Source organism: Eriocheir sinensis, chromosome 5 (assembly GCF_024679095.1).
Source record: "Eriocheir sinensis breed Jianghai 21 chromosome 5, ASM2467909v1, whole genome shotgun sequence".
Taxonomy (NCBI): domain Eukaryota; kingdom Metazoa; phylum Arthropoda; class Malacostraca; order Decapoda; family Varunidae; genus Eriocheir; species Eriocheir sinensis.
In genome coordinates, this window is record NC_066513.1 from 7,069,697 (window position 1) to 7,089,763 (window position 20,067).

General features: G+C 43.4%; 1 protein-coding gene across 10 annotated transcripts in view; it reads right to left on the reverse strand.

Annotated features, from left to right (window-relative positions):
• LOC126983793 (adenylate cyclase type 9-like) overlaps positions 1 to 20,067 on the reverse strand; it is a 418,782-nt gene that overhangs the window by 156,247 nt on the left and 242,468 nt on the right. For all 10 annotated transcript variants that reach the window (XM_050836968.1, XM_050836942.1, XM_050836960.1 and 7 more), the window contains one exon: positions 17,261 to 17,438. In XM_050836968.1, coding sequence (XP_050692925.1) covers positions 17,261 to 17,438 — 178 coding nt within the window. The remainder of the gene's footprint in view (positions 1 to 17,260; positions 17,439 to 20,067) is intronic.

Below are 20,067 nucleotides of genomic sequence, written 5' to 3' on the forward strand. Positions count from 1 at the left end.
TTCAACTGCAGCTTCAAAACGACCCGTTCTCTCTTCCCGTTCTCTCTCTCTCTCTCTCTCTCTCTCTCTCTCTCTTACCATAGCCACAATGTTTGGAGGAATACGTCCAGTGTGATACTACCTTTAAAGGTAGCGTGAGTGACGCCGATGGTATGTAGACGTGACCCGTACGTGTCAAAGCAGCGTGAAACTCAGGGTTATAATTCGCAAAACTCGGGATGGAAGGAATTTAGGACTAGCCACGAAACTTGTGGATCGCGAAACTCGGATAGCGCGAAACTCGAGAGGGTACTGTAATCGACAAATGCAAAGACCATCCTAAATTATTTTATAGACATGTGAACTGCAAATTAAAGAATAGAGAAACAATTGATAAACTGAAAATGGATGGAACTACATATGAAGACCCAGCAGAGATGGCAGAAGTGATGAACAATACCTTTCATAGTTTTCACAAAGGAAGACGAATTCGTACAACCACCGGGCCAAGAAAAACGAAGGGTTATGCAGGAGATACAGTTAACAGTGCAAGAGGTCGAAGAAAGCTTGAACAAGCTGGATGTAAAAAATGCGACAGGGCCGGATGAATTATCAGGGTGGATCCTGAAAGAATGAAGTGAGCAACTTGCAGAGAAACTGCACTCCATAATGAGCGCCTCCCTGAGTGAAGGAAGGGTACCACAAGATTGGAAGAGAGCAAATATAGTACCAATATATAAAGGAGGAAAGAGAGAGGACCCATTAAATTACAGACCGGTATCACTCACTAGTGTGGTTGTGAAGATATGTGAGAGGCTAGTTAAAAACAGGTGGTCGGATTTTTTAGAGAGGGAGAGAATTCTCTCGGATTGCCAGTTTGGATTCAGGAGAGGGAGATCTCGTGTCACCAACTTGTTGTGTTATTACTCAAGGGTGACAGATTTAATACAAGAGAGAGAAGGCTGGGGGGATGGAGTGTACCTGGACTTGAAAAAGGCATTTGACAAAGTACCGCACAGAAGACTAATTTGGAAAATGAAAAATAGGGGAGTGGGTGATGGACTGATTAAGTGGCTGGAGGACTTCCTTACTAACAGGGAAATGAGGACAATAATCAAGGACAAGGTTTCCAACTGGTGCCCAGTGAGGAGTGGGGTGCCACAAGGTTCGGTGCTGGTGCCAATAATGTTTGCTGTTTATATAAATGATATGGTGGACGGAGTGACCAGCTCTGTGAGTTTGTTTGCAGATGATGCAAAGCTATTGAGACGCGTCAATGATGTGAAAGACTGTGAGGCATTGCAGAGGGACCTGGACAAAATATGGGAGTGGAGTGGTACATGGCAGATGGAATTCAACCCTGGAAAAATGTTAAAAAAATAGAATTTGGTAGGAGTGGTAGAAGATGTGAATATGATTATAAGATGGGAAGTAAGTTAATATGCAGAGGAATGCAAGAAAAAGATTTGGGAGTGACCATCTCAGAGAACATGTCACTGGACAAACACATCAACAGGATAACGGGACAAACTATGAATTTGCTGAGGAACATAAGGACGGCATTTGTGTATTTGGACGAAGAGATGATGAAGAAAATAATAGTTACAATGATAAGGCCAAGGTTGGAGTATGCAGCAGTGGTCTGGTCTCCTCACGAAAAGAAGAACATAAGAAAGCTGGAAAGAGTACAGAGAGTGGCAACTAAGATGGTACCGGAACTTAGGGATCAGCCTTACGAGGTGAGACTCAATAGCATAGGCGGTGGCTGAACGGATAGTGAGACGGCCCAGCGTTCAGGAGGACGCGAGTTCAGTCACCAACCGGTGCCACCAAGCTGGGATTTTTCAGCCGCCGCCGAGTGGCTTAAAACTACCCACATGCTGTCCAGAAGACCACCTAACAATCCGGGCTTTAGATTCTAGGATTAAAGATGAGCTCCGGGAGGGCAGCATGAGCCAATGCAAGATGGCGCCACTATAAACACTCGCCTGCGCCAGAGCGGGCTGGGCCGACCATCAGGATCCACCGGGGAGAAGCCTTGGACCGACCATCAGGAACTCAGGATCCACCGGGAAGAAGCCTACCGGCGCAATAGGCCAAGACGTTAAAAAAAAAAAAAAAAAAAAAAAAAAAAAAAAAAAAAACCTGGTGAGAACAAGAGAAAAAGGAGACCTGATAGCGGAGTACAGGGTGGCGAGCGGGGTGGAGAATCTGGAAAGAGAGGACCTGTGTGTGTGGAGCGAGAGAATAGAGAGGACATGGAAAGAAGTTGAGGGTGACCACGTGTAGGCGAGATGTGAAAAAGTTTAGCTCCCCAAACAGAAGCATTGAGCTATGGAATGGACTGGAGGGGGAGGTGGTTTGTGCAAGAAACATTCATGATGTTAAGGAAAAGTTGGATAAGAGCGGATATGGAGACAGGACAGCGAGCGTAGCTCTTTTCCCGTATATCACAACTAGGTAAATACACACACACACACACACACGAAGACACACACACACACACACAAACACACACACACACTAGGCTATTGAGTAAAATGGAAGAAGTAGATAACGAGAAATTGCTACTAGAAGAACCTTCCAGCAGGAATACTAGAGGACGTAGTAAAAAGTTGAGGAAGGGAAGATGCTCAAGAGACATAAAGAAATATAGCTTCCCACAAAGAAATATAGAGGTTTGGAACAGACTAAGTGAAGAAATAGTATCAGTGAAGAGTGTGCAGAGCTTCAAGGAAAAGTTGGATAATTATAGATATGGAGACGGGACCACACGAGCGTAAGCCCAGGCCCTGTAAAATTACAACTACGTAAATACAACTAGGTAAATACTCACAGAAAGGGAAATAAGAAGGGTGGGGGGAGGGAGGGGCAAAAGGGAGAGTCAGGTCATGCCTTGACCTAAGTCAGGTCATATCCTGACCAAGCCCTGATCTGATTCTCCTTTCTGCCCCTCCCTCCCCACACCATTCTCATTCCCCTTCTGTGTGTGTGTGTGTGTGTGTGTGTGTGTGTGTGTGTGTGTGTGTGAGACAAGTCAGGACATGACCTGACCTGAATCAGTTCATATCCTGACCAAATCCCTGATCTGACTCTCCTTTCTGACCCATCCTACCCACATCCTTCTCATTTCACCTTCTGTGTGTGTGTGACAGGTATGGGTCAGGTCATGTCCTAACCTGACTCTCCTTTCTGACCCTTCCTCCCCACACCCTTCTCCTTTCTCCTTGTTTTCATCCTCTCTATCTCACCTTTCATGAGAGGGGCTCACAACCAGAGTGAAGCTACACACCTCCTCTCGAGTCGGGGGCTCGCATGGTATTGAGGCTGCGCCGAGTTGAACCAAACGCGACAGGGAGGAGGCGGCGGGAAGTTCAAACGTTGTTAACGTGTTCATAAGTCTCTCTCTCTCTCTCTCTCTCTCTCTCTCTCTCTCTCTCTCTCAAAATCGCGTCAAACCTTTGGGGGTCAAAATCGCGTCAAACCTCAAATTCTCACAGCAATGCATCGATGCAGCAAATAAAGCGAACAGAATGTTGGGCTTCATTAAAAGAAACTTTGTATTCAAGAATAAAGATGTAATACTCCCGCTCTACAACAGTTTAGTCAGACCCCACTTGGAATATGCGGTACAGTTTTGGTCTCCCCACCATGCAAAGGATATTGCTAAATTAGAAGGTGTTCAGCGTCAAGACCGAAAATGATCCCTTCATGCGCAACAAATCCTACAAAGAAAGGCTTTCTACCCTTAACATGTTCTCTCTTGAGAAACGTCGCCTCCGAGGAAAACTGATCGAATGTTTTAAAATACTTAATGGTTTCACGAATGTAGACAGATCAACATTGTTTATGATCGATGACACTTTGCGCACGAGGAACAATGGCGTAAAACTCAGATGTAGACAAGTAAATTCAGACTGCACCAAATTTTTCTTCACCAACGTTGTAGTGCGAGAATGGAATAAGCTTCCACCGTCAGTGGTCCAGTGTAACACGATTGACTCCTTCAAAAATAAGCTCGACCGTCACTTCCTTCAACTTAATATCAACTAGAGTAGAAATGCAACGTTTTGGAGTCTTCTGATTAATGTAAAATCACTTAGGTTTAAGGACAGACCACCAAGTCTGGACCATGGGGTCTGTGTGGTCTGATTTTCTATGTAAATCTATGTAAATCTCTCTCTCTCTCTCTCTCTCTCTCTCTCTCTCTCTCTCTCTCGTGACCCGTACATGTCAAAGCAGTTCGAAACTCAGGGTTATAATGCGCGAAAGTCGGGATGGTAAGAATTTGGGACTAACCACGAAACCTGAGGATTGCGAAACTCAGATAGAGCGAAACTCGAGGGGTACTGTACAGGTATTTTCATCCTGGCTGCTCTTCTGAACTTGTTAAATGCATGCTTCCACCCCTCTCATGGCCCTACTCCAAAGAACTTCCTACCGTAGCATATCCTTATACAGTAAACCCTCTGGCATCCGGGTTAATAGAGCCACGGGGCCACCCAGATATGGGAAAAACCCGGATATGCTGTAGGTTAAGTCTACGGACCTGAAAACCCAGCTTTCGGTCACATATAGTGCAGCGACTATGCCTGATGAATGAGCCTCCCATAACCCACTTAGCCAGTGGGGGGCATCTCTTTGGCTGACTCTGTAAGGAGTGGCTCTCCCATTTTCTATTACCCTCGGAGAGCATGGGCCATCCTACCTGTTACCCCTTCGGGGAAACTCAACAGAACCACAGGATAGGATGCCCACCGCTATGCCACCAGTGTCATGGCCCGAGAGCATATTTTTCTATTTCCTCTATTTCCCAACACGTCCTCTGCATGTATCGAAAAAAAAGAGAAATTAATCAAGACCAGGAGAGGGTATTCGCCGGCTGCCTGGGCTGGGATTGAACCCGCGACCAGCGTGACAAGAGAGCCACTCCCTACCGAGTCAGCCAAAGAGGTACCTCACTTGCTAAGAGGGTTATGGGAGGCTCGTTCATCATGCAGGCACAGTCGCCGCACTACATGGCCTGCCATAAAGGCAGCGACAGAGTACTGCATAGGTGCTTCTGTCCATACTCATATAATATGCGCCCCATGGCTTTGTAGCAGTCAGTCTGCACCAGGGAGTGAAATGCGCACAGTGGCGTGCTCCAGGCTGAGAAAAGGGTTCGAGCAGCGTCGTCACGTTTAACACTTGTGGCAATCTGTCCCTGGCTTATCGCAGTCCTGCTGCACCTTGGGGAGATCTGTTACTTGGGATTCGGCAATTAGGTGCTACAGCCTCCTCCATGTTCACAGGCAGCAGCTAATGTTCCCTGCCTGGCCAATCACAGCAGCAGGGCCTGGACCCAACCCAGAAAAGCCCAGGAATTTGTGGCAGCTTAACCGCCCAAGTCTGCACCATTGTGTTTACCACTGCCACAAGAAACTTTTACAGGTCAGTTTACAAAACTGGAAGGCTGACACTCTGTGCTGTTCTTGATGCGCCCACAGCTTTACCTCTGTGTAGCTGCATTAGCAACCTCGTATTTCTGAGCACACAGGCTTTACCACCCAGGTCAACCAGAAGGCATACCAGGCGATACCAGCAGTCCTGGCCAGATTTGAGCCATTGAGGCCAGTTCCCGGCCCGGCCCACTTCGGGTAGCGCTCTGGTATGCCTTCTGGTTGACCCGGGTGGCAAAGCCCACGGTGCTCGTAGCCACAAGGTTGCTAGTGCAGGTACACAGTGATAAAGCTCTTGGCTATAAAGCAACAGCATCGACCTTCCAGTTTACATAAGAACATAAGAACGTAGGAGTCTGCAAGAGGCCGGTAGGCCTGTACAACCTAAACCTAAGCTCCCATGTATCTAACCCCACCTAATATCGCTGTCCATGAATTTATCTAATCTATTTTTGAATGTGACAATTGTATTGGCACTCACCACATGACTGCTAAGCCTATTCCACTCATCCACAACCCTGTTAGTAAACCAATTTTTGCCTATGTCCCTGTTGAATCTGAATTTATCCAGTTTAAACCCATTACTTCGTGTCCTACCCGGTTCTCTTACCAACGAAACCTTATGAATATCCCCCTTATTAAAGCCCTTCATCCATTTATAAACCTCGATCATGTCTCCATGCACCCTTCGCCTTTAACTTTAACTGTTTGAGTCTTTCCTTGTATGGCAAGTTTCTCAACCCCTGAATCATCTTAGTCATCCTCCTCTGCACTGATTCTAACATTTTGATATCCATTCTATAGTAAGGTGACCAGAACTGAACCGCATAGTCAAGATGAGGTCTAACTAATGCTAAATATAGTTTGAGGAAGACTTCGGCGCTTCTGTTGCTTACGCTCCTTGAAATAAATCCCAGTACCCTATTTGCTCGATTTCTGGCTTGAATGCATTGTGCCCTTGGACGGAGATCAGAGCTCACTAAGACCCCTAAATCTCTCTCGCACCCAGACCTGCTTATGAGAGTGTCATTTTAACATAGTTGAGAGGGGTTGTTCCTACCTACACTCAGAATACTGCACTTCCCTATATTTAACTCCATCTGCCATTTATCCGCCCAGTCATACAATCTGTTTAGTTCATCCTGGAGAATACTAGCGTCCTGATCTGACTCAATTACTCTACCGATCTTGGTATCATCTGCAAACTTACTGACATCACTACTAATTCCTGTATCTAAGTCATTGATATAAATAATAAACAAAAGTGGACCTAATACCGAACCTTGTGAGACCCCACTCGTAACACATCCCCAGTCAGATCTGTTACCATTCATTTGCACTCTTTGCTTCCTATTGCTAAGCCACGCCTTGACCCAGTTCAAAACTTTACCCTCTACTCCGTGAGCCTGTAATTTAAGCAAGTCGTTGGTGAGGAACTTTGTCAAACGCTTTACTAAAATCAAGATAGATTACATCATAATTTTCATCTCTGTCTACCGCCTCAAATACTTTACTGTAGAAGGACAAGAGATTGGTGAGGCATGACCTACCTTTTGTGAACCCATGCTGCGAGTCGTGAATTAAGCTATGTTTCTCTAGATGCTCCCGAATGTTCCTGGCTATTATGGAATCCAGCATCTTGCCTATAACCGATGTTAAGCTAATTGGGCGATAGTTTGAAGCAGCTGACCTGTCCCCCTTTTTGAAAATCAGCGTCACATTAGCTACTTTCCATAGGCTGGGCACATAACCAGTATTTACCGACATCTTAAAGATGTCGGTTGGTGAAATCACTGAGTACATCACCTTCCTTTAAAACCCTCGGAAATATCCAATCAGGACCTGGCGACTTATTCTTCTTAAGATTATCTATCTCATCCTGGACTACTTGCCTGGTAATGATTATATCCCTCAATTTATCGCCATCCCCGCCCTCGTACACCTGAACCCTTTCCGGAATAGTCGTTCCCTCTTGTGTGAATACTGAAAGGAAGTAGTCGTTCAGCAATGTGCTTATATTTTCGTAATTTTCCACTAGCTCCCCTGTGTTTGTTTTCAGCGGTCCAATTTTCTCCCTTGTTTTTGTTCTATACATCTGAAAGAAGCCCTAAGGATTACTTTTCGCCTCATTTGCTACTTTGATCTCATAATTCCTTTTTGCTATCCTGGTGTTTTTCTTCACTAATCTAGATAATTCGACATACTGGCCCCTGAGATGTGTTTCACCATTCTTTATTTTCTGATAAATTCCCTTCTTTAACCCAATCTCGTGTTTTAGTCCACGAGTCATCCACTTAGGGTCATTCTTTTCTCTTCTAAGTGTTCGCTGTGGTATATGCTGTCCTTGCCCCTCTACTATTACTCTAACTAAATTATTGTAAGACATTTCTACCTGGTTCTCCTGGCTCTCCAACCCACAGTTCTGGCCCTCATGAATCCCTAAATTATCCCAGTTTACCCCTTCAAGATGTCTTCGAAGCCTCTCGTAATTTGCTCTTCTAAAATCTGGCACTAACACTGGGTTTGGTTTGCGGGTTACCGCCCAGTCTAAGCTAAAACGAACCGTTCTGTGATCACTATTTCCTAACTCTCCGCCCACCTCCAACTGATGTAGCAAGTTTCCATTATTAGTTAGGACTAAGTCTAATATGTGATCTCCTCTGGTAGGCTCAGTAACTACCTGCTAAAGGAAATTATCTTGTATAACTTCAAGAAAATCCTTGGCTTCCAGGTCACCCACTAGGTCTTCCCAGTCTATATTCCTATAATTAAAGTCCCCCATTACACACATTTTTACTCATACTCGCCCTGCCAATCTCCTGTAGTAATATACTCGTGTCCTGCCTGTTAAGGCTGGGTGGCCTGTACAGAACTCCTAGGATTAGTTTTTCTTTCCCTTTGTAAATGTCCACCCAAACTGATTCTGAATCCATGTTAGTTTTGACTGAGTTGTTAACTAAACATTTAAGTGAGTCTTTAACATATCGTGCAACTCCACCTCCCTTTCTGCCCCTTCTGTCTTTGTGAAACATCTGATGACCCGTTATTTCAAATTCCGATCTAAAATTTCTATTGGCAGTGTCTATCCATGTCTCAGTGATCGCTATTAAGTCAAAATTTTCTGAACAAGCTTCACCCCTTAGTAAGTCTATCTTGTTTCTGAGGCTCCTGCTGTTAGTATAGAAGATTCTTAGCCCGTCCTCTGTTACTCCCCTATAATTACTTCTAAGTTGCCTGGTTGTATTATGAGCTAGATATCCTCTCTCATTACTCCTCCCCCCCTCGTCTATACTAAAAAATCCCTCAGGGTACCAAGTGCTCGCTCAAGGGAGTCTGAGAGAGCCTCAACACCCTTAAATGTCAGGTGTATCCCGTCATGGGCGTAGAGGGCGGAAAGGGAAAGGGAGGAGAGGGACAGAGACAGAGTGAACCATGAAAAAAATACAGATAGAGGATGTAAGAAGGGAGAACAAGGAAAAGTAGTGGAGGAAACAGGGAGATAAAGAGGATGAAAACAAGGAGAAGGTGTGGGGAGGGAGAGACAGTGGGGAGAATCATGTCAGGTCCTGAGGGAGAGTCAGGTGAGGTCCTGAAGGAAAGTCAGGTCAGGGCTTCAGTCAGGACATGACCCGACTCTCACTTCCGCCCCTCCCTCCCCACACCCTTTCCATTTCACTTTTCTTTTTTTTCTGTGTTTGTGTGTGTGTGTGTGTGTGTGTGTGTTTACCTAGTTGCAAACACACACACACACACAGAAGGGAAAATCAGAAGGGTGTGGGGAGGGAGTGGCAGAACATAAGAACATAGGGAAACTGCAAGAGGCCGAGTGGCCTACGCAGGGCAGCTCCAAAATCCCCCCCACTACTCACGATGGGTGAGGTGTAGTTTCAGGGGTTACAGGTAGAGGCTTGATCCTCATTTTCCTTCGGTACGGGTGTACGCTCCAGTACCCTGTCTCCTTACTGCACCCACACCTCACTGCCACCTGTCGTCCTCGTCCATGTAGCTATCCAGTCTACTCTTAAAACAAGCTATCGTCCCTGCACTAACTATGTGATTGCTTCTATTCCCCCACCCCCCTATTACTAAACCAATGCTTGCCTATTTCTCTCCTAAATCTATACTTTTCTAATTTAAATCCATTACTGCGTGTTCTATCCTGCTTTCTAATTCTCAGTACTTTACTTATATCGCCATTGTTGTAACCCTTGACCCATTGGAATACTTCTATCAGATCTCCCCGGAGAGTCAGGTCAGGGCATTGGTCAAGACATGACCTGACAAATTTCTCCCCCTCCCTCCACACACCCTTCCCATTTCCCCTTGTGTGTGTGTGTGTGTGTGTGTGTGTGTGTGTGTGTGTGTGTGTGTGTGTGTGTGTGTGTGCGCATGCGTGCGTGCGTGCGTGCATGCGAGCGAGCGATTGAGTGAGTGAGTGAATGTGTGTGTATTTACCTAGTTGTATTTACCTAGTTGTAATTTTACAGGGCCTGGGCTTACGCTCGTGTGGTCCCGTCTCCGTATCTATAATTATCCAACTTTTCCTTGAAACTTTGCACACTCTTCGCCGATACTATTTCTTCACTTAATCTGTTCCAAACCTCTATATTTCTTTGTGGGAAGCTATATTTCTTTATGTCTCTTGAGCATCTTCCCTTCCTCAACTTTTTACTATGTCCTCTAGTATTCCTGCTGGAAGGTTCCTCTCTTAGTAGCAATTTCTCGTTATCTACTTCTTCCATTTTACTCAATACCCTATATATTTGTATTAGGTCTCCTCTTTCTCTTCTTTGTTCTAGTGTTGGCAAGTCCATTTCCTTTAGTCTCTCTTCATATGTCAGTCCCTCCAGTTCTGGAACCATTTTTGTCGCCATCCTCTGTATTCTTTCTAGTTTTACCATGTGTTTCTTCATATGTGGAGACCACACTGTTTCCATGTATTCTAGTTTAGGTCTGATCATAGCAGTTATTAATTTTTTATCATTTCTTTGTCCATGTAGTGGAATGCTGTACCTTTATTTCTCACCATGTTATATGTATCACCGAAGATCCAATTTATATGACTTCCTGGTTGCATATAATCTTGCATTATTACTCCCAGGTCTCTCTCTTCATTTACTTTCTTTAATATTTCACCATCTCCCATTTTATATGTCCATTTTGGTCTTTCTACACTTTTTCCCATTTCCATAACATGACATTTCTTCACGTTGAATTTAATTTCCCATTTCTGACTCCATTTCCAAATCTTGTTTAGGTCTTCTTGCAGCTCCTTGCAGTCTTCACTGTTTCTTATATGTCTTTGCAGTTTAGCATCATCTGCGAACAGGCTCATGTAGCTGTTTATTCCCTCTGGCATATCATTAATACAGACTAGGAAGAGTACCGGTGCTAAAACCGACCCCTGGGGCACTCCACTTTCCACCACTCTCCATTCCGATCTAGTGTCCTTAACCACGGTTCTCATCTCTCTTCCTCTTAAGTAGCTTTCCATCCAGCACTTCATTTTCCCTCTCAATCCTCCTTTGTTTTCTAGTTTCCACAGCAGTCTTGAATGTGGAACTTTGTCAAATGCCTTCATTAAGTCTAGGTAAGTGCAATCCACCCATCCGTCTCTTTCCTGTAATTTGTCCGTCACTCTTGAGTAAAAGCTCATCAAGTTTGTCACACATGAGCGGCCTTTCCTAAACCCATATTGATTGTTTGTGATTAAATTATGTTCTTCTAGAAATCTCATCCATTGTTCTTTTATTAATTTCTCACATATTTTGCATACTACACTGGTCAGAGACACTGGTCTGTAATTTAGGGGTTCTTCCTTTTTTCCACTTTTGTATATAGGTACCACTTCTGCCCTCTTCCACTCCCTAGGCACTGTGCCAGTTTTAATTGAGCACCTAATGATGTCATATATCGGGCCAACTAGCTCATTTCTGCATTCTTTAAGCATAAAACCTGAAACTCCATCCGGTCCCACGGCCTTCCCTTCTTCCAATTCCCCCAATAGTTTTTATCTCCTCTTTATCTATTTTGACCTCTTCCATATATACATCTAAGTTGTTTTCTTGTGGTTCATTAAATAATGATTCTTTGGTAAACTCTTGCTGGAATTTTTTGTTAAATAATTCCGCCATGCCTTTGGGATCCTCAATCTCTACATTCTCTTCAGTCAGTCTTTCAATTGTTTCTCTTGATTTAATTTTTCCATTTATAAATCTATAAAATAGTTTAGGTTGTTCTTTACACTTTTCCACAATGTCCTTTTCGTATCGTTTCTCTTCTTCCTTTCTCACTTTCACGTACTCATTTCTCGTTGCCTTAAAGTCTTCTCTGTTTCTTTGATTTTTGTTTCTTTTTAATCTTGACCACGCTTTGTCTCTCTTTTCTTTTGCCTTTGCACATCTTGCATTAAACCAGTCCTTTTTAGCCCTCTCCCTCGGTCTGTATTTTGGTACGAACTTCATAACACCTGTGTTGTACGCCCTCATGAAAATATCATATTTTCCTTGAACTTCACTTGTACTCATTAACTCTTCCCAATCCATTTCACCAAAAAACTTCTTGAGGTTTTCCACCCCTGCTTTCCTATAGTTTAATCTATTGCTTCTATCAGTCTCGTCTTGTTCTCTTCCTTCCTCCTCCATTTACATCTCTATGAGCACATGATCACTTTTTCCCAGGGGGCAATCATACCTCAATTCATCCTTCACGTGAATTTCTCTTGTCAACACCAAATCCAGTCTTGCCGGTTCATCGTCTCTTCTATATCTAGTGCTTTCCTTCACCCTTTGTATCATAAAATTTTCCATCATTAAATTCAAGAATCTATTCCCCCATGCCACATCACTTCCATTGCTCTCAAACCTCTCCCAGTCAACCTCTTTGCAATTGAAATCGCCAACTAGTATTACTCCTTTGTTTGCCTTAAGTAATCTCCTCAAACTCTGTATGGTGTCATCAATCATGTTTTCATAATCTTCTTTACTCCATGATGTAGTTTTTGGTGGTACATATGTTACTGCAATCATCATCCTTTCTCTATTCTTGTTTTCCAAGCTTACACTCACTATCTCTGCTTTTCCCTCTCCATATTCTATTGATTTTACTAATAACTCTTTCTTTATCATTATCACCACTCCTCCTCTGCCTCTGCCCATTCTATCCTTCCTCCACACACTGTATCTTCCATCTAATTCAATTTGGATGTTTTCTTTTAGTTTAGTTTCAGTTAGGCAAACTATCATGGGATCCCTCTCTTTTAGATAATCTTGCAGCTCTATTTTACTAGAGATCAACCCATCTACATTTGTGTACATTATTCTTATTCCCCTCTCTGTATCTTTCTTATCTAGTTTTTGCTCCCCTGTCTCTTCTCCCTTATGAACCATTTCTTGATTCGATCCCCCGAAATTCTCTGAAAAAATGCTTCTTTTTCTTCCTCAGATCTTGCGTTATTTTTCACTTTTGTCTCTGCCAGTAATTCATTCCATTTCATCCTTTCTTCTTCATTTCTATTTTTCTTTATATATATTTCCTTACATCCTTCCGTTTCCTTTAGTTTAGTTGTTCTATATAGTATGTCTTTGGCTGCCATTTGTGATTTTAGTTTTAACTTAACTGGTCTAGTTTTCCGTTCAATAAATGGACCCATTCTATAAATCTCGTCTACTTCCTCCTCAATACTCTGCTTTTCTGCATCATTTAGGTTCTTGAGCAGGTCTTTGACTGATTTCAGTTCCTCTTTATCCCTTTTTGGTTTATATGTTATATTCTTTTCTTTCATCCCAAAAATAATAGCACTTCTTTTTTTGTCTGCTACTTCTCTCACTAATTCTTCATTTTTCTTCAGGGCCTTGACAACCTCTTTCTCCACGTCTTCTTTATCCTCCTTCTTTTGCTGTTCTATTACTTCTCTTAGGCTTACATTTGCTTTTTCATTCTCCACTCTCCACGTCTTCACCTCTTCTCTAACTCTTTGTTCTTCTTTGTTTACCAGTTCCTTCAGGTTTTCATTTTCCTTTCTTACCACTCCCAAACCTTCCTTCATTGATCTTTCGTACTTTGCTACTTTTTCCTTTAGCTCCTCATTTTCCTTAATCAATTTCTTCTCATTTTCCTCTAGTTGTTTTATCCTATTTCTCAGGTCGCTGTGGAATACTCTATTCTGCTCTTCTTCCTCATCCCTTCTCTTTACCATGCTGATCCATTTATCCAGTTTTCTTTCCATCAGTAGCACTCTCTTGTATAATGTCGCCTCATTTCTACAATCCAGAGAACTCAGCTGAAGTACCTCCGCCTCAGCACTCACTTTCGTCCCCGCTGTTGTTGTCTCCTGCTCTTCCTCTTCTGCTTCTTGGCGTGATCCATCCCTGATCTTCCTCCTTCTCACTCATCGTACTAAACTGCATCAATGGAGACCCACCGAACCAACATTAGCGCAGCCCAGGCCTCTGCAACACTACACCGGGTATATTTCCTCCTCTTCAGCTGGCGCTGGTCGAGGATTGGGTCTTTTCAATGGCTCGGAGAGGAGCGGCCCAGGTGTTTACTCCTCGACGGCTGAACGATGTGTGTGTGTGTGTGTGTGTGTGTGTGTGTGTGTGTGTTCATATAATCTAATGGGGAAGGAGAAAGGGCCGCAGGAAGAGTGATAGTGAGAGATAAGACAAAAGATAAGAGGGTGTGAGAAAGGAGGAAACAAGGGAAATGAATGGAGGAAATGTGACGGGAAAAGAAGAGAGAGGTAGGGAGGGTCAGGTAAAGGTGAGGAAAGAGGGGGAGAGAAAGGGTGTGAGTGGGAGGGACTGAGATTAAAAGAGAAAAACTGGGAGGGAGGTGAAAGGAAAAGAAGAAAGAAATGAGAGGGAGAAAAATATGGGGACGGAGAGGGAGAAGAAAGAAAGGAAGTGGGGGAGGAGTGAACCAGGGAAAAGACTAACGGCGCAATAGGCCGCGACGGAAAAATTAAAAATAGGTGGGTGACATAGGTGCTTATTTAGGTGTGTTCCTAATTATGTTGATTTATATCGTTTTCATTTTTTAGGCTAGAAAATGCTTATTTTACCACAAAATCCCGCGATAGTGAAATATCCATGATACGATACAATTTAAAAATCCGCGATACAGCGATAAGTGAAAAGGGATATGGCAAGGGATTACTGTATTTACCTAGTTGTATTTACATAGTTGTGCCTTATAATCATATTCACATCTTCTTCCACTCCCACCAAACTCTATTTTTTTACATTTCCCAAGGTTGAATTCCATCTGCCATGTACCACTCCACTCCCATATTTTGTCCAAGTCCCCCTGCAATGCCTCACAGTCCTTCACATCATTCACTCGTCTCAATAGCTTTGCATCATCTGCAAACAAACTCACAGAGCTGTTCAGTCGGTCCACCATATCATTTATATAAACAGCAAACATTATTGGCCAGCACCTAACCTTGGGACCCCACTCATCACAGGGCAACCAGTTGGAAACCCTGTGTGTGTGTGTGTGTGTGTGTGTGTGTGTGTGTGTGTGTGTGTATGTCATGAAATGACCTGACTCTCCCTTCTGCTCCTCCCCCCGCCCACCCCCACACCCTTCTAATTTCCCCTTATGTGTGACACACACACCCGGAAAAGTTGCCGGTTGCCCAAGCTGCCGCCAATGTGGTGGGAAGAAAAAGGCCCAGTGTGACATCAGCTTACAGACAACTGACAACTCGTTCCCGGATGGGCGTACGGGCATTGCCAGTAGCCACAACGGTTAGAGGAAAATGGCCAGTGTGACACTGCCTTAAGGCAGTGAGGCCACTGATTGGGTTAGCGCCGGTGATGAGGTCATCGGACTCACAGCGAATCACAAGCATGTTTTCGGAGCTCTGCCATCGTAAGGCTTCATCTGTGGTTTTAAAACGACCCGTTCTCTCTTCCTGTTTTCTTCCTTTTTCCAAGGTACATATTTTGAGATAACGAGGGAGTAAAGGAGGAAAAAAAGTGAGCTCCAGAGGGCAGCATGAGCCAATTATAATAGCGCCACTATAACCAGTTGCCTGCGCCATGGCGGGCTTGGGGCCGACCATCAGGCCCAGAGGGATAGTCTACCGGCGCCATAGGCCACATGTAAAAAAATAAATAAATAAATAAATAAATAAATAAAAACTCCATGGGTCAGAACAAATAAGCGCTTTTTCAGTGTTTTCAATACCTCAAGTTTCGTGATCCTCTAGTTTAGAGCTATACCTTCAGAACGAAGCGAGCACGAAATTCGAGAGGGTACTGTACTACTGTAGTCTACTTGCGTTTCCACTCCTTCACTTTTATACGTTACCATCTTTTCTCTTTCTTTCTTGAACATAGTGTTTGCCACAACAAGTCCCCTGCCCTGACAAAACTCCAATATTTTCTCCCCTTCTCTGTTTCTCTCTCCATAACCATACACACCCATTATTTCCTCAAATCCATCTCTACTCTGTCCTATATGACCATTCAAATCTCCTCCAATGAACACCTCATTTCTTAGACCTGCCATCTCGTCATCCAACTCTCCCCAAAACTCCTCCTTCTCCCTGTCTGTCCTCCCCACCTGAGGGGCATACACAGAGAACACATTGAATAGTTTCCCTCCTATTACTATTCTTATTAGCATTATCCTTGATGTTATCATCCTCACTTCTATTACATCCCCTATTAGCTCCTCTCTCACCATCATCCCCACCCCTCCGACTCTCCCCCCTCCACACTCTCCCCTTTCCACCACATCTTGTACTTTTCTTCCCCACTTCCTATCATACTACTTCCTTCACCCTTAACCCCTAAAGGTCGGCAGGTTTGAGCATGTACGAGTTTTCCCCCCCACCTGCCTGCTACGCTGTGGGATGGCTGGATGAGTGGAAATCTGCTGCTTTTCACTCTTAATCTACATACTGTACTGACTTAAAAACACATCATTACTAACCTTCAAGTCTGCCTCTTTCGAATGAGACCAACCAAAAGTCTCTGCGCTGCGTGTGTGCTGAGATATGACGAGTATTATTGGAGTAACTTTCCGTGCTGGAGACCATATGTGTTTGTTCGCGCGGCGTGGCTTTGGTGACGGGCTAGTGCAGGGTGACCTGCTAATACCACCCGCCACAAAAAGGTCTCTCAAGGTTTTATCACTCCGCCCCAAACCAAGACGTTTCGAGGTGAGAGAGAGAGAGAGAGAGAGAGAGAGAGAGAGAGAGAGAGAGAGAGAGAGAGAGAGAGAGAGAGAGAGAGAGAGAGAGAGAAATGGAGAGAGAGCATTGTGTTCGTCGGGCTGAGGGCAGCGCAGCGATCTGAATGCGCTAGAAGTCGAAAAATCACGTTAACTCATTATCACAAGCAGGCAGAAACTGGCTACCAAGCGGGGTGAGGGCCTATTCGTACACACTAATAAGCAGTGTAGCCAATCCAGCGAAAAGTTGCTCGGTTGGGCTAGAAATATATAGACGGTATACCACGTCAGCCGACCTTCAAAAACCAGATGGTATACCACGTCAAATGACCTCTACGGGTTGACGGTATATCACATCAGCCGACCTTTAGGGGTTAAACTGCACTTCCCTCACACAAATATCAACCTTTCTCCTACCCAGCATCTCCACCACCTCCCTGCTTCTTTCTTTCATCGTTCCCACATTCACCGTCCCCAATCTAAAACTAAGTTCGGAGATTTTTCGCACCCCCTGCCCACTCAAGGGCTGCCGGGCAGGGAGTGCAAAGAATCTCCAGACTTAGTTTAGATTGGGCACATGACATCTCTGCAGGAATTTACTTTGCTAATCACTGAGCTCAGGACCTTTAGTGGTGAGGTAGATCTAACTGTACCTTTGTGCTCTGGACCCTCAGTGGTGACGTAGACCTCTTCTGGCAGGAACCTAAAGGTGGCCTCAGAAACATGCACCTGGCCAGGCCGCCCTGTTGATTCCATCTCATTGGCTAATGTCACATCATTGGACCACACATCAAATTTGAAGCGCTTTGTGCCCACAATACCACATAGGACCTGCAACATAATGAATATTAATACTGACTATTTGGCTACATAATATTTGGAACTAATCTCCTGAACTAATCCTGATGGAATTCACTGAAGAAACTATGATTGAAAATTAGATTGAAAAGGATGTGAATGAAAAAAAGAAAAAGAACATGGCAAGTATCTAGTGGACCTATGAAAAATGTTTGTTTGGACAATAATATTTTTTAACAATTTGATGCAGATATATATGCAAGGGAGAGTTAGATATGAAAGAGCAGAAGAGCTTGATAGATATTTTAAAAAAAGTTGAAGATAGATTATAATAGGAATGTTCCTGGTCCTTCATTATTGCAGTAATAATGATGAGGAAAAAGAATCTGCCAAAGGGAAGGTTTAAAAAAGAACACAACAAAAAGAAAAATGTAAAAACAGTTACATCTCAATTTACGCGAGTATGGTGTTCCTGGTGAGTTCGCATAATGTAAATACTTTTCCATTACTATAATGTCATGTGTGTTACACATCAATCCCTGTGCATTATCAAACAGAATCAGAATCAGAGTTAAATTTATTTTTGTGTGCGTGTGTTTCTGTGTGTGTGTGTAATTACCTATTTTTATTTACCTATTTGTGTAATGCGGGGAAAACTGAGAAATCAATAACCTGTAATAACTGATGTGTTGCTCGTGAATTAGGTGGTTACGAACTGCAAGACAGACAGACGAACCAGATGTGGAGCTGGTGGCGTGACTACGCCTCGGCCGAAGGTGCCAAATGATCATTAGTTAGTTTTTTCACGGAGGATTGACTAGCAGAATTTTTCACCTGTATTGAGTGAGAGAACCAGTTGCTTTGAAACTCTTTCTGAACTGGCGGAACAGGCCAATTGGATGTTAACTAAACCACCGATAAATGCATTCACTAGCCTCTGGCTAGCCGCAGGCAGAGGAAAGAGGTGAGAAGCCGACTGTGTGAGAGAGTCTCCCTCACACACCGTCTCGACCTCTCCCCCGCAGGTACGTTGAACCCAGTTCCTAGGCACCAATCTTGTAAGTGTTATCTTGATACAATGTTAAGGTTACTTAAAGAGTTGAATTGACACGCACTGTCTCGACCTCACCCCCACAGGTTCCCTAGCATACTGAGTGAGCTGGTACCCCACTTGTTGTGTGTCATTATATAGAGTACGTGAACATCCCTTTTGTGTGGGCTTATGATCACCCCTGGTATCTTAACCCCACACGAATACCTTGCCCCCAAGCTCATCTTTGTGAACACATATCGATTGGTGGTTGAAGGGATACATTTTATTGTATAATTATGCACCATAGAAACTTGACTTGGGTAGTTTTTGTTAGCTATGGCCAGGACTCTATATCTATATATATTTTATGAAGTTGTCTGTGATGGGTGGGCCCTTCTGGTGATAGGAATGATGAGTTGTAACCAGTACTGTAGAGTAACTCGGTAAAAGCTCACTACCATTACCAACAGAATGAGTTGTCAATAGCATTGTTAATTAACTTCAATAAGTAAGCTACCATTACCAACAGAATGATGAAGTGTAAATAATATTGTTACTTAACTTCAATAAGCTCGCTACCATTATATACCAACAGAATGTGAATAAACTTAATCATAATTTAACCTTGTGTTGTGTCACCCTAACTATGAAACTCACTTGATAATAACATATTAAAAACCGAGGATCGAAGCTGAAGGCAACACATTTGTAATCTACCGAGCCCGAGCTAAGCTCTAACAGTCCCGTCTCCATATCTACATTCATCCAGCCTTTCCTTCATTTGTTGGACACTGCACGCCTCCACCACCTCTTCCAGCAAGCTGTTCCATGTGTTAACACTTCTGTGTAGAAAACTATACTTTTTCAAGTCACTCAAACAGGTTCCTTTATTAAGTTTCTTCATATGTCCTCTCAGCCCCTGCATTCTCGCAGCTAAGAAGAGATCATCTCTATCCAACTCAAAAAACTTATTTACCAACTTATACAGCGTGATCAGATCTCCTCTCTCCCTTCTTTGTTCCAGTGTCGTCAAGTCCATCTCCTTCAATCTGTCTTCATACGTCATGTTCAAGAGTTCTGGGACCATTTTAGTTGCAATTCTCTGTATCCTTTCCAGATTTCTCATATCCTTCTTTTGTGAGGCAACCCTACAACTGCAGCATATTCAAGCTTTGGTCTTATCAGTGTTGTTATTATTTTCTTCATCATTTCTTTGACCATGAAATGGAATGATTCCCTTATATTTTGCATCATCCTGTAGGTTTCTCCAAACAGCCTGTTTATGTGCTTTTCTGGGATAGCACATCTTGCATTGTTGCTCCCAAATCTTTTCCTTCATGTACCACCTTTAAGTTTTCTTCTCCCATCCTGTATGTTTTCCTTTGTCTTTTTTTTACTTTTCCCCATTTCCATAACATGGCATTTGTTTGCATTAAATTCCATCTCCCATAACTGGCTCCATCTATACACTCTATCCAGGTTTTTTTGCAGTTCTTCACAATCTTCTTCCATCCTCACTTTTCTTATTAGCTTTGCATCATTTGCAAAAAGGCTCATATAACTTTTTATGCCCTTTGGCATATCGTTTATATATATCATGAACATTATTGGTGCCAGAACTGAGCCAGT